Genomic DNA, 11,648 nt, shown 5'->3' with positions numbered 1-11,648 from the left:
ATTACAACTATCAAGTATAGTTGTACAAACTTGCAGTACTTCATTAAATGTTGGTAAACTGTGCAAATGTATCTTTAGCATCACTTGCCTCAGCAGTCTCCAACGTCATCATAGCCATTGCCACTGGTGCAGGATCATTACATGTTACACTCTACATACCTGAAGTGTGTTAATTCTTACACAGAAATGTTTTCATGATAGGAATTTAAATTTCATTTCTAAGCCGGGAGTATAGGGGTTGTTGTTTTTTCTTGAGCAGAAATTATGGTTTGTGCTTGTATGTATCCTGGGGAACTGCAGGTACACCTTGCTTCACACAGTATGGGTTTTTTTCCTACAGTCTTCATCACTCTATTGGAAAAACTCTACACCACCAACTGTGAAGTGCTGTGCCAATGTTTTTATTTCACCATGAGTGACAAAGCAGCACCATGTTCTGAGAGTGTACTGTACGTCGATACTAGGAGGTGAAATAATACGTGACTCTCCTGTGCTTTCTATCCAGCATTTGCAATGCAATTTATAGATAACATACTAAGAAGTTTAATGGGAAAAGGATTGCAGCCCTAGTTCCATTTTCACCTGCTTGCTGGTGCACAATGCAATCCTATACATGTCTCCTCAGAAACAAGCCTGAGTGAGTTCCAAGTGGAGTTTCGCCCAGCCCTTCCTAGGAAGGCCCTTCCTAAACAAATCCGTCAAGGTAACCTACTGAGCTATCCAGGCTGATAAAGATAAACCAGTTAAGAACAAAAGAATAAGTATAATAACATTCACACGTGCGCACCAAAACCACAACCTCCCCAGACGTTTGACGCAGAAGGCTTTAACTGCCTGAAAGTTACCAGATCCTGGTCCTCGCTTTCAAAGCAGCAGCAGTCCTCAGAATGGCTGTGGCGTTTTCCTTTTATCTATTCGCTGCTGTGCTAAGTGGCTTCCGTGCTAATCTTGCAAACTTTTGGGGAAAAGTTGAGGGGCGGGAATGGTAAAGCTGTGTGTGTGTGTGTGTGTGTGAGAGAGAGAGAGAGAGAGAGAGAGCAGACAGGAATGAGGCTGAGAGGGAGCAGGTGATGTATACTAATCGGGACGAGGGCTGGGAGGTGCTGCGTGGTCGGCACCCAGCGACTGGCTGGCTGGCGTTGGCTTTTCGACGCCAGTGCCAGCGGCGGCTCTTCCCTTTCGCTGCCACCCCTGCGCTCGCTCTCGCTCTCGCGCTCTCTCTCTCTCTCTCTCTCTCTCTCTCTCTCTCTCTCTCTCTCTCTCTCTCACACACACACACACACACACACACACACACACACACACACACACACACACTCTCAGCGCCTCACACGCACTTCACTTTTCCAGCCGGGGACCAGTCAGTGCTCGCTGAGAGGGACTTCCTCCTCTTCAGGGAAAGAAGCTGCGCGGGGACTTTTTCCCTGTCAGGAGCCTTGCCCTTTCCTTCGCTGGCTGAGGCAGCGGCGGCGGCGGCGTCCCCATTCCCGGGAAGGACAGGGACGCACACTCTTTCTTTCTCTCTGTCTGTCTCTCTTTCTCGGCTGGGGGCCGGAGCCGTCATGTGACCGGCTTGGGCTGCAGGGACCCCCCGCCTCCCTCCGCGCCATGAGTGAACTGGAGGCTGCTGGGCAGCATCCAAGCCGGCGCCAGGTAGAGCTCAGGCTGCCGCTCAGCCTCCTCTCCTGCCTGCTCCTGGTCTGGACCAAAGAGATCGCGGCGCTGGCGGACTTCTCAGGTAAGGGCAGCAACCTCTGCGCCGGGTGGGCGACTGGGCAGCCCCATCTCAGCAGCATCGCCAGGCAGGGCGGCCAGCAGGCAGGTGGGCGCGGGCAGCACCAGGGGGGGGGGGAGCCTCCCTCTGAAACGGGCTGGATGGTTGAACAGCTGGCATATAGGCACACTGTAGGGACGCTGGTTTTCCTTTTTCTTCACCGAAGGCAGGAAATTCAACAGGTACCTGATTCCTCCTGCACAGAATTCTGTACAAAACTTTGCTCCGTAGTGCAGCTACTTAAGGCTCTATTGGGGGGAAGGGAAGATAATTTCTAATACAAAAGTATTTATATATTTTGCTTAATTGTTAAACCCATGTTCAGCTTATTTAGTTTTTTTGCAATCTGATTAAGGAGGGAGAGAGAGAAGGGTTTTTGCCAGGTGAACACAAAACATTTCCAAGAAAAACCAACTTCATTAGAGATCTTGAACTGATAATGCTTTTGAAGTCCATTCCCAAAGCTGCCAGGTGCTGTACATTAGCTATACTCCAAGTAATGAGTATAGCTAGGGTTGCTATACTCATTACTTGGAGAATCCAATCTCTTACCATAGGCAAAGTAATGTTCTGCCCACCATTTAATCCCCACAACCAACACCTATGGAACTGGAAGTATAGGTGGGTTCCCATTGAACCAAGATCCATTTCATTTTATAAAAGGGAGAACTGGATGTGCTTCATTGGTAGACTGCATGCTGTGAATGAAGATGAACTCTCTGGAATGCTTAGCTGCTGCGGTATAGAAAACCCCCATATTGTCAAATATTGCTGCCTACATCATTTTGTTTTTTTTTTTTTTTTTTTTTTTTTTTGCATAATTTTTATTGATTTACAAGATCAGACTACGAACAAACATAACAATTCTTTACATATTCCTGAAAAGGATGACTTCCTTCAGTCTTACCACGAATCGTCCATGCTACTAATAAATAATGTTTCTGCATTTCTTTGTTTGTAATGCCATAAAACATTTCCATTTGTACCTTTCCTTTTAGGCATTACCCTTTACCCCTTACAGAGCATCTTTGAAACCCACCAGAGTTATCTGATCATCAATTAAATTTTCCAGATATTTTGTAAAACTTTCCCAGTCTTTGACAAACCTCTGGTCTTTAATGTATCTGATTTTTCCTGTCAACCTGTCCATCTCCGCATATTCTAATAATTTCGATCTCCATTCCTCCAATGACGGCGTACCTTCTAGTTTCCAGTTTTTAGCTATTAGGACCCTTGCTGCTGTTATTGCATATTGGAATAGCTTATGATCTTCCTTCTTAATCTCCCTTCCCACCAAACCTAGCAGGAACGCCTCCGGTCTTTTAACAAAAGTATATTTTAACATTTTCTTCATTTCATTATATATTTCCTCCCAAAACCCTTTAACCTTTTGGCATTCCCACCACATATGGTAGAAAGTTCCCTCCCTTTCCCTGCACTTCCAACATTTCTTACTAGATCCGTACATTCTTGCTAATTTTGCGGGGGTCAAATACCAGCGATAGAACATTTTCATTAAGTTCTCTTTTAATAGTACACAGGCCGTAAATTTGAGATGTTGGTTCCATAGTTTTTCCCACTCTTCGAAATAGATATTGCGACCCAGATCTTTAGCCCACTGTATCATTACTGCCTTAACTTCCTCGTCAGCTAGGTTCCAGTCCAATAATTGTTTATACATTTTGGACAGAATTTTTGTATTATTTTCCAAAATCTCAGTTTGAAATCTAGAACTCTTATCAGCATAGCCTTTGTCTTTGATATCTTTCCTGAACATTCCATTTATCTGGTGATAATGCAGCCAGTCATACACCTGGGACTTGACCTGGTCATACGGCCTCATTTTCCACTTTCCTTCCTCTTTCATTAGTAGTTGTTCGTAAGTTGCCCATTTAGCTCTCCTATCGCTCTTTTTAACCGCCATAACTTCTAGTGGTGACAGCCATTGTGGCGTTTTGGGTTCCAAAACATCTCTGTACCTCTCCCACACTTCCATCAGAGGGCCCCTAAATATGTGATTTCCAAATCCTTTATGCACTTTCTTCCTCTCATGCCACAAGTATGCGTGCCACCCGAATCGATTATCGTGGCCTTCTAAGTCTAGCACTTCCGCCTCTTCTAGTTTTATCCATGTTTTGACCCAGCACAGGCATGATGCCTCAAAATATATTTTCAGGTCTGGCAGGGCGAAGCCTCCTCTTTCTTTAATATCCGTTAATAGTTTAAATTTTATTCTCGGCTTCCTTCCCTGCCAGATAAATTTAGAAATCTCCCTGTGCCAGGTTTTGAATATTTTTGTACCTTTTATCACCGGGATGTTTTGAAAATAAAATAGTAGTCTTGGAAGTACCGACATTTTAATTATGGCTATTCTGCCCCAAAATGACAGTTTAAGTCTTCCCCACGTTTCTATGTCTTTCTTGACTCTTTTCCACGTAGTTTCATAGTTGTTTTTAAATAAATCTATATTCTTAGACGTTACCCATATGCCCAGATATTTCACTTTTTTACTTACTTCTATTTCTGTTTCTCTTTGTAGATCCTCGATTTTATCCACCGACATATTTTTAGTTATTATTTTTGTTTTCCTTTTGTTTAATTTGAAGCCCGCTACTTCCCCATATTGATCAAATTCTGCCAATACTTCTTTTATTGAATCAAGTGGGTCTTCCATTGTTACAACCAAGTCGTCTGCGAAGGCCTTAGTCTTATATTCGTATTGACCGACCCTGATTCCTTTGATTTCTTTATTATCTCTGATGGAATTAAGTAGAGTCTCTAATATCATTATAAATAATAATGGGGACAGCGGGCATCCTTGTCTTGTTCCTTTGGTTACTATTATTTCGGTCGACTCCACATTGTTTATAATTAATCTTGCTCTTTGTTCGGTATAAATTGCTTTTATCCCGTTGTAAAATTTAGTACCTACTTCCATAAATTCCAGTTGTTTCAGCAGAAATTCCCAGTTTACGTTATCGAACGCTTTTTCGGCGTCCACAAATAACAGTAAACAGTAACAGGGCGCGCGTTTCCGGTGTGGAAGGGTTTTGGCTGTGAGCGCGAAACCAGTCCGGTAAGGAGGGGGAAAAGGGGGTGCCGAAGGGCGAGAGCACCCCAGATACACGTCCGGAGGGTGTCCGGAGATACAGGGAGCCAGCGGAGACCAGACGCGGCTTGCCCCGCTGTCAGGTAGCCTTGTAAAAGGTGAAGAGAACGGCGGCGCTAGGCAGCAGGTCCGAGGCAGCCATTTCCTCCCCCCCCCTCCAACAAAGGACAGCCCAGCCCTCGCCGGAGATTAGCGACCCGTTTCCAAATACAAGAAACCCGAAGAAAGGACTAAGCTTAAAGGTCTTACAATCTTGGAAATAAAATCACGGGTAAAAAGTGAAGTTATAGGGGTTCAGCCTTTACCAGGATTCGATAAACACGCAGAGAAACAGCAGAGTAAGGGCAAACGCACCGAATCACCACTAGAGACTAAGTTGTTTCCCTAAAAAGACTCTAATATCAAATATCGGACCCTCATTGAAAAAGAGGTGCTTAAACAGGGAACGGAAGAAGAAGGTACAGAAAAAGAACAGTCTAAATAACTTAAAAGGAGCGCTGGAAAACACTGATTTCTTAGCGCTACGCCCAGCGGAAAGCGGAAGAGGAGAGAATGCAAGGACGCCATTATCGGAAACAGAGGGGGCTAGCGATCAGCGATTAGCTCAAAAGAACAACAAAGAACAAAAGAACAATTAAAACTTACTTCTCCAGCAGCTCAGGCGAATTTGACTGGAAATTGGGCGACTGTGCTTCTGTCTACTTGTTGATATCTCAGCGCCAGACCGGGCTTATTTATACCTTCTCTGATTTCAGCGGATGGCTTAAGGATCGGTATACAGCTCTCCACTTATTTATGCAGAGGGACCCTTGGCTTGCATGTGTAAAGAGCTAGGTTCTTGGATTTAAACAGCGACTGCCAGCGTTACTCAGATACTCCACCGCTGTTTTGGGCTGTTGGATCCCTTGGGCGCTTGTGGTTTGTGCTGCAATCTCCCTGCGTAGTGAGCCTCCTCTCAGAACTAAGCTATACAACGACAGAGAGCGCCATCTAGTGGACAAAGTGACTATTACTATTACATGCAGAAATTTATAATTTGATGTAGCCTTTTCTTCTTTTCCCTCTCTCACTCCTAACCCAACACCTTTACCCTTTGATTCCCCTTCGCCTCCCTCCCTCCCCCCTCCCCTTCTCCCCTTTTCGCTCCCCTCTCCTTCTGTTCTCCCCTTTTCTTCCCTGCTTTACCTCCGGATTTTCACAGGAAGAAGGGGTGTAGACTTTTGACGGGGAAATTTCTAATCCCCCTACCCAAATAATACCAAACAATAATTAACAATAATTAACAATCACTCAAAAAACTATCACTGCCAATTTAAGGTATATCCAAGGTATTTCTCCAGTGCCGACGTACGAACTTTTATATATATGAACTTTAATCCCGTGGGCATACCTGAAGGTCTCTAAGGGTGTAACACAGTGGAAAAGAATAAGTGGCTTTATGTGAATAATTTAAGGACGGATAAAAAACTGTGGGGTAGAACTAAGCAGGGTAAATCAATCTCAGTTTTAAAGTGTTGCATCTATAACACCTGCTGTACTAAGTATTAAGTACCAGAGCTCTTCTAGCATTAAGAATGTCAAACACTGGGAAAAGACCTGAAGGAGGAACACCAGTGGAAAGGAAGGGGTCAAAGCAAGAAGGAGATTTTAGAGCAGAGATTTTGAGAATGTTTGCGGAGATAAAACAGAGTGAGACAAATGTAGAGCGTAAATTAGAACAAGTGGAACACAGAATAGGGGAAGTAGACAAGAAGCTAGACGAAACAGTAAGTGAATTGAAGAACCAAATGAAAGAGGTATTCAGGAGGACACAGACAGTGGAAGAAGGTCTGAAAAAGACAAAAGCAGAAGTGAGAGATATAAGGCCTACATCATTTTGACAGCTGAGCTTGTGCCAACCCTGGTATATGAGGCCCATAGGGATGGGATGCAGTGAATGAATACATGTGACCCTGAAGAAATGACCAGATACATGGTGTGCAGCTGCTTGCTTAGGCGTGTGTTTGCGAGGCTTTAGGTAGCTCAAGGCCAGGAAGGAAGGCTGCAGCCTAGAATAGTATCACTGTAAGTGGGTGCAGGTTCATGGCTAGACTAGAATGGCTCATCAAGGGTAGAGGATGTGCTTTGAAAGATTTGCCATGCAAGTTTAAGAAAGCTACATTCATAAGTAAATGTCCTGGAAGATATAATCTGCAGGAACCCAGACCAGAGGCACATATAGACAAGATCACGGAGTATGAACTATTTGCTGCTGAAAACTCTTCAGAACTAGTCAGAGAGCTTTAAAAACCAACAAACACACCAGCACAGAACCAAAGAATGCTATATTAGTACTTGCTGTTGTGTGCAGAATGAAAACTCTAGCCAACTTAAGAAACCTAAACATGAAACAAGGCAGAAATTATTTTGAATTAATTTAGACTGAAATAGCATCATACTGATGATCTTGTATATGTGCTCTATGAATTATAAAACTTTGAAATTGTAAATAGCCGCTGAGTCGCTTTCAACTCTACAATTTTATGACTCTTATGATTCTATGTTTAACTGAGTTATCTGTACAGTATTGTGGATAAATAGATACAGTACTCAATACTGTACACGGTTTGCTCAGAGGTCAGTCACATTGAGTTAAATGAGACTAACACCTAAGTAAGTATGCGTAGGACTACTGTGTTGATCAGTGAAAGGTTAAGGTGTTTAAACTGGGGTTGGGGTTTTACAGCAACTGGAATACTTAAAACACAGCAGAGAAATAAGGTATTTAGTACTATTTTGGTGGGACTTGCTGACAAATAATATTATTATTACTATTACACCAAAACAGGCTTCTAGAGAAACCATTAGCATGGCTTAAATGTACCAAAACTCAGACCTCCACTATGAAGCCAAAGGGCAAATATGAGTCACTGGGAATTCAAAGATTTTCCTCACCCCCCCCCCCCCACAAGCATTAAAAAAGATCCATGTATTAACCCTGTAGCCTTGAAAAGGAACACAACTTATTAGACTGCTAGATCTGCACAAGAAATGGACAATAAGAACATGGTTCTTACTCTTCCCCTCCCCCCTGAAAGTAACATTATAGCATTACAAGGCTTTGGTAATTAATAAGTACCTTAAATAAAATATAAAAGAGAAAGCAAAAGAGACAGCCTAGTGCCACTTTTCAAGATTTAGTCTCTGCCTTGCTATGCTGTAGGCAGCTTTTTAAAAAATTACTCCTATGATCGGAGTTTCCTAGCTGGTTGCCAGAATTATATTTATGGCCCGCATTGGCAATCTGGCAAACCCTGAAATGAATGGGATCAAAGTTAATTGCAACTAGCTTCAATGGGATTTCAATGGGATTTAAGCCTAAATTAAGGGCCAAACTAGATGTGATCCATGCCACATAATTTGGCTTTGTGTAGCTGCTTTTTGTTTAACAAAATTGTCAATAGGAACTTTCCTCCCATTGCAAATAGCAAGCAAAGATGGAGGCTGATTCCTATCATGTGAGGGTTAAAGCCAGCTCCCCTACCACAATGCCATGGCCCCAATCCAGCTCAGCCTTCACCCTGGGCTATTTGTTAAAAATAAACTGCACAAGGCTACTGCTACATGGCAAATATTACATGTAGTTCTTTTGTACTGAGCTCTGTAAAAGCTGCAGAACTACTTGAGCCAGTAACATAAAGTCTAATGATGGACTAGTGCAAATTTGAATGTGAAATGATCCCTTGCATTGAAAGAAAGGTTATCATTTCCTTGAGCTACAACCTCTATACATGCAATACATGTAAGACTGGGTTGTAAGTCTTTAAAAAGGTAAAGGACAAGGACCTCTGACAGTTAGGTCCAGTCGCGGACGACTCTGGGGTTGCAGCGCTCATCTCGCTTTACTGGCCGAGGGAGCCGACTTTTGTCCGCATACAGTTTTTCCGGGTCATGTGGCCAGCATGATTAAGCCGCTTCTGGCGAAACCAGAGCATACGCCATTTACCTTCCCGCCAGATTTATCCCACCTATTTATCTACTTGCATTTTTGGCGTGCTTTTGAACTGCTAGGTTGGCAAGAGCTGGGACAGAACAATGAGAGCTTACCCTGTTGCGGGGATTCGAACTGCCAACCTTCCTATCGGCAAGTCCTAGGCTCAGTGGTTTAGACCACAGCGCCACCCGCATATTACTTGCATATAATTCCAGGATAGAGAATATTGGATATGATCCAATATTCCAACACCAGGATATGATCATAAACTATGATGCTATGCTGGCATGCATTGCAGGATATTTTATTTGGCACTGCACATGGATGTACTAGAGTAAATACTCATAAACAATGTGCCAAGTTTTTTCTTTCTTTCTTTCTTTCTTTCTTTCTTTCTTTCTTTCTTTCTTTCTTTCTTTCTTTCTTTCTTTCTTTCTTTCTTTCTTTCTTTCCTTCCTTCCTTCCTTCCTTCCTTCCTTCCTTCCTTCCTTCCTTCCTTCCTTCCTTCCTTCCTTCCTTCCTTCCTTCCTTTCTTTCTTTCTTTCTTTCTTTCTTTCTTTCTTTCTTTCCAATAGGACTCTGGTTTTGAAGTGCCTAAGGTTATAGTTCTTGGAAACAATCTCTGTTTAAATTAGTGGAACTTACTGTTCCAGCAGGGCAGTCCTATGGTCCCAGTATGCTGAGTAGCCACTAAACTAGGACTAACATTGACATAACATTGTCATGAGCCTATGCCAAATCAGCAGCAGAGTCAACACCACAACAATAACTTGAGCAACAAACGCTTAATGTAGCAACATTGACCATAGTAACCTTACTATGTAATACCCCCATAGTAACCTTAGCAACTCCACTACCAACTACTGATGACATCCTCATGTTATCCATGTGCAAGGCCACCCACCAGAATGCAGCAACCACATCCTTGCCTTATCAAGTATAAACAAAGTCATAGAATCATAGAGTTGGAAGAGACCACAAGGGCCATCGAGTCCAACCCCCTGCCAAGCAGGAAACACCATCAGAGCACTCCTGCCATATGGTTGTCAAGCCTCTGCTTAAAGACCTCCAAAGAAGGAGACTCCACCACACTCCTTGGCAGCAAATTCCACTGTCGAACAGCTCTTACAGAAGCATGCTCCAAGGAGTAGACAACTGCACAATCTATGGCCTGAATTGCCAGGAGGAATGTGTGTAGAATACAGAGGCTCCCCAGAAAAAGAGTTCAAGTCCTGCTGGGGTGCCAATGATTTCATACACATGCAATTTTAATGTTGCACAGAGCATGTACATGTGCACACAGACACATGGAGCTGAAGGAAGCCTATAAGTGGGATCCAGGAAGTTGGTCAGAATTAAGAGGGTAAGTCAGAGTCAGTGAAGATTGTAGTAGCCCAGGCAAAGTCCCAGCCTGAGCAGAGAAGCCTTACTATTAAGGCAAATCAAAGGCCAGCCTGGATGCTTGGAGCTCATCCAGTACCTGCAATTGCTTTATTGTTGTGACTGGAGGGGGAAATGGTGGGTATGTGAGGCATTTTTTGTGGGCATGATGCAAGGCCATCAGGGCTTTTTTCATCAGTTCCGGCACCTTTCAGGTGGATGCCATTGCCATTATAAGAGAACAAGGAAGGTGTTCATGGTGAGTTCTGGCACCTCTTTTCCTATAAAAATAGCAGGGTATGCCATCATAATTGGTAGGATCAACCACTGAATGAATATAGGATTCTGGCTAAGGTTCATTTCTGCCTCTCTCCAGTGGCCTCTCACACTGCGAAGGAATCACTACACAGACATTATTTACTGACAGCACAGCTCTGTGGTTTGCCAAAGAGCTTTGAAGTATCCTGAACTACCCAGGGGGCATAACTTGAAGTTAGGATTGCCTGAGGGCACTCTCAGACTACTTATTATAATGTATAGAGACTCCCCTACACCAGCGGGGCTATTCTGAAGTAAAAATATTGTGAACAGCAGCTTAATGATTATGAAATCAAATACTTGTTCCTAAACTATGTACATGCTTGTTCACACATTCTCAGTTAGGGGGTGGAATTCAGAGTTTTCACCCTGCAATAACTGTTGACTTATAGGGAAAATAGATACATATTTATAGAGAACACTGTTTATGTTTAAAATAAAATGATTTGAATATGAAAATTTCTATATGTACTTGGGGGGGGGGTGAGCGGGGGAAGGAGAGAGGGAAGTCCTGTTGCAAGTGGAAATCCTGGCACTGACAGGGTGGTTACTTAGCACTGTATTGGATACAAGCCAGTTGCTATAATTGAAAAAGAAATAGACCTTACTACTTTGAGGAAGACTGTGACTAGGTCACTCAGTCTGCTTCAAGCCCCTGCTGTCCCTCCCTTTAACTCAGACTTGGACATGGCAGCCCTTAAACAGAGGACTGTCCTCTGTGAAGTAGGACATGTGGCCACCCTAATAGCATGCTCAGAAAAATACAGATTGCATTACAAAGTCAAATTAGCATCTAGACTACATTTTGAAATGGGATACTTACTGCACCAACTATTTTGTGATTGGATTTCATGGGAAAGTCTTCCGTTGACTGCTCTGAGCTGGTAAACACTGTAGGCCTTGCCGCAAGCTCCTCCTGTACATGCTGTCCTTCCGAAGGCTGCAATCTGCAGACCCATAACATGATGCCTATTTGTTCGGATAAAAAATGGTGTGTAGAACTATCGAAGCATTGATCTGTTCAGCAGGAATTAACCTTCGTTATAAGAGAGATAAGTTATGCCCCAAATAGGCATACAAGTCTTTCGGTTTTA

The 11,648-nt window shown here is 43.2% G+C and overlaps 1 protein-coding gene and 1 long non-coding RNA gene across 4 annotated transcripts in view; one reads left to right on the top strand and one right to left on the bottom strand.

Moving 5' to 3' along the window:
* The first annotated feature begins 1,044 nt into the window (after positions 1 to 1,044).
* EVA1C (eva-1 homolog C) overlaps positions 1,045 to 11,648 on the top strand; it is a 46,643-nt gene continuing 36,039 nt past the window's right edge. Inside the window, exon 1 of one of the 3 annotated variants that reach the window (XM_081908015.1) lies at positions 1,045 to 1,067. Coding sequence is in view for 1 of the 3 variants with exons in the window: in XM_081908014.1 (XP_081764140.1) it covers positions 1,609 to 1,738 (130 nt within the window). In the remaining 2 variants the exon portion in view is untranslated. Of the gene's footprint in view, positions 1,068 to 1,404; positions 1,739 to 2,156; positions 2,246 to 11,648 lie in introns of those variants that run through there. The other 2 variants (XM_081908014.1, XM_081908016.1) reach the window with 2 other exon arrangements.
* Positions 9,991 to 11,648, bottom strand: part of LOC309368216 — a 34,996-nt gene continuing 33,338 nt past the window's right edge. The window contains exon 6 of the long non-coding RNA XR_014167644.1: positions 9,991 to 11,523. This is a non-coding gene — a long non-coding RNA (uncharacterized lncRNA). The remainder of the gene's footprint in view (positions 11,524 to 11,648) is intronic.

Source organism: Podarcis melisellensis (assembly GCF_964234715.1).
Source record: "Podarcis melisellensis genome assembly, chromosome: 4".
Taxonomy (NCBI): Eukaryota; Metazoa; Chordata; class Lepidosauria; order Squamata; family Lacertidae; genus Podarcis; species Podarcis melisellensis.
The sequence above is the reverse complement of the archived record's forward strand: the minus strand, read 5'-3'. Positions and strand labels throughout refer to the sequence as shown.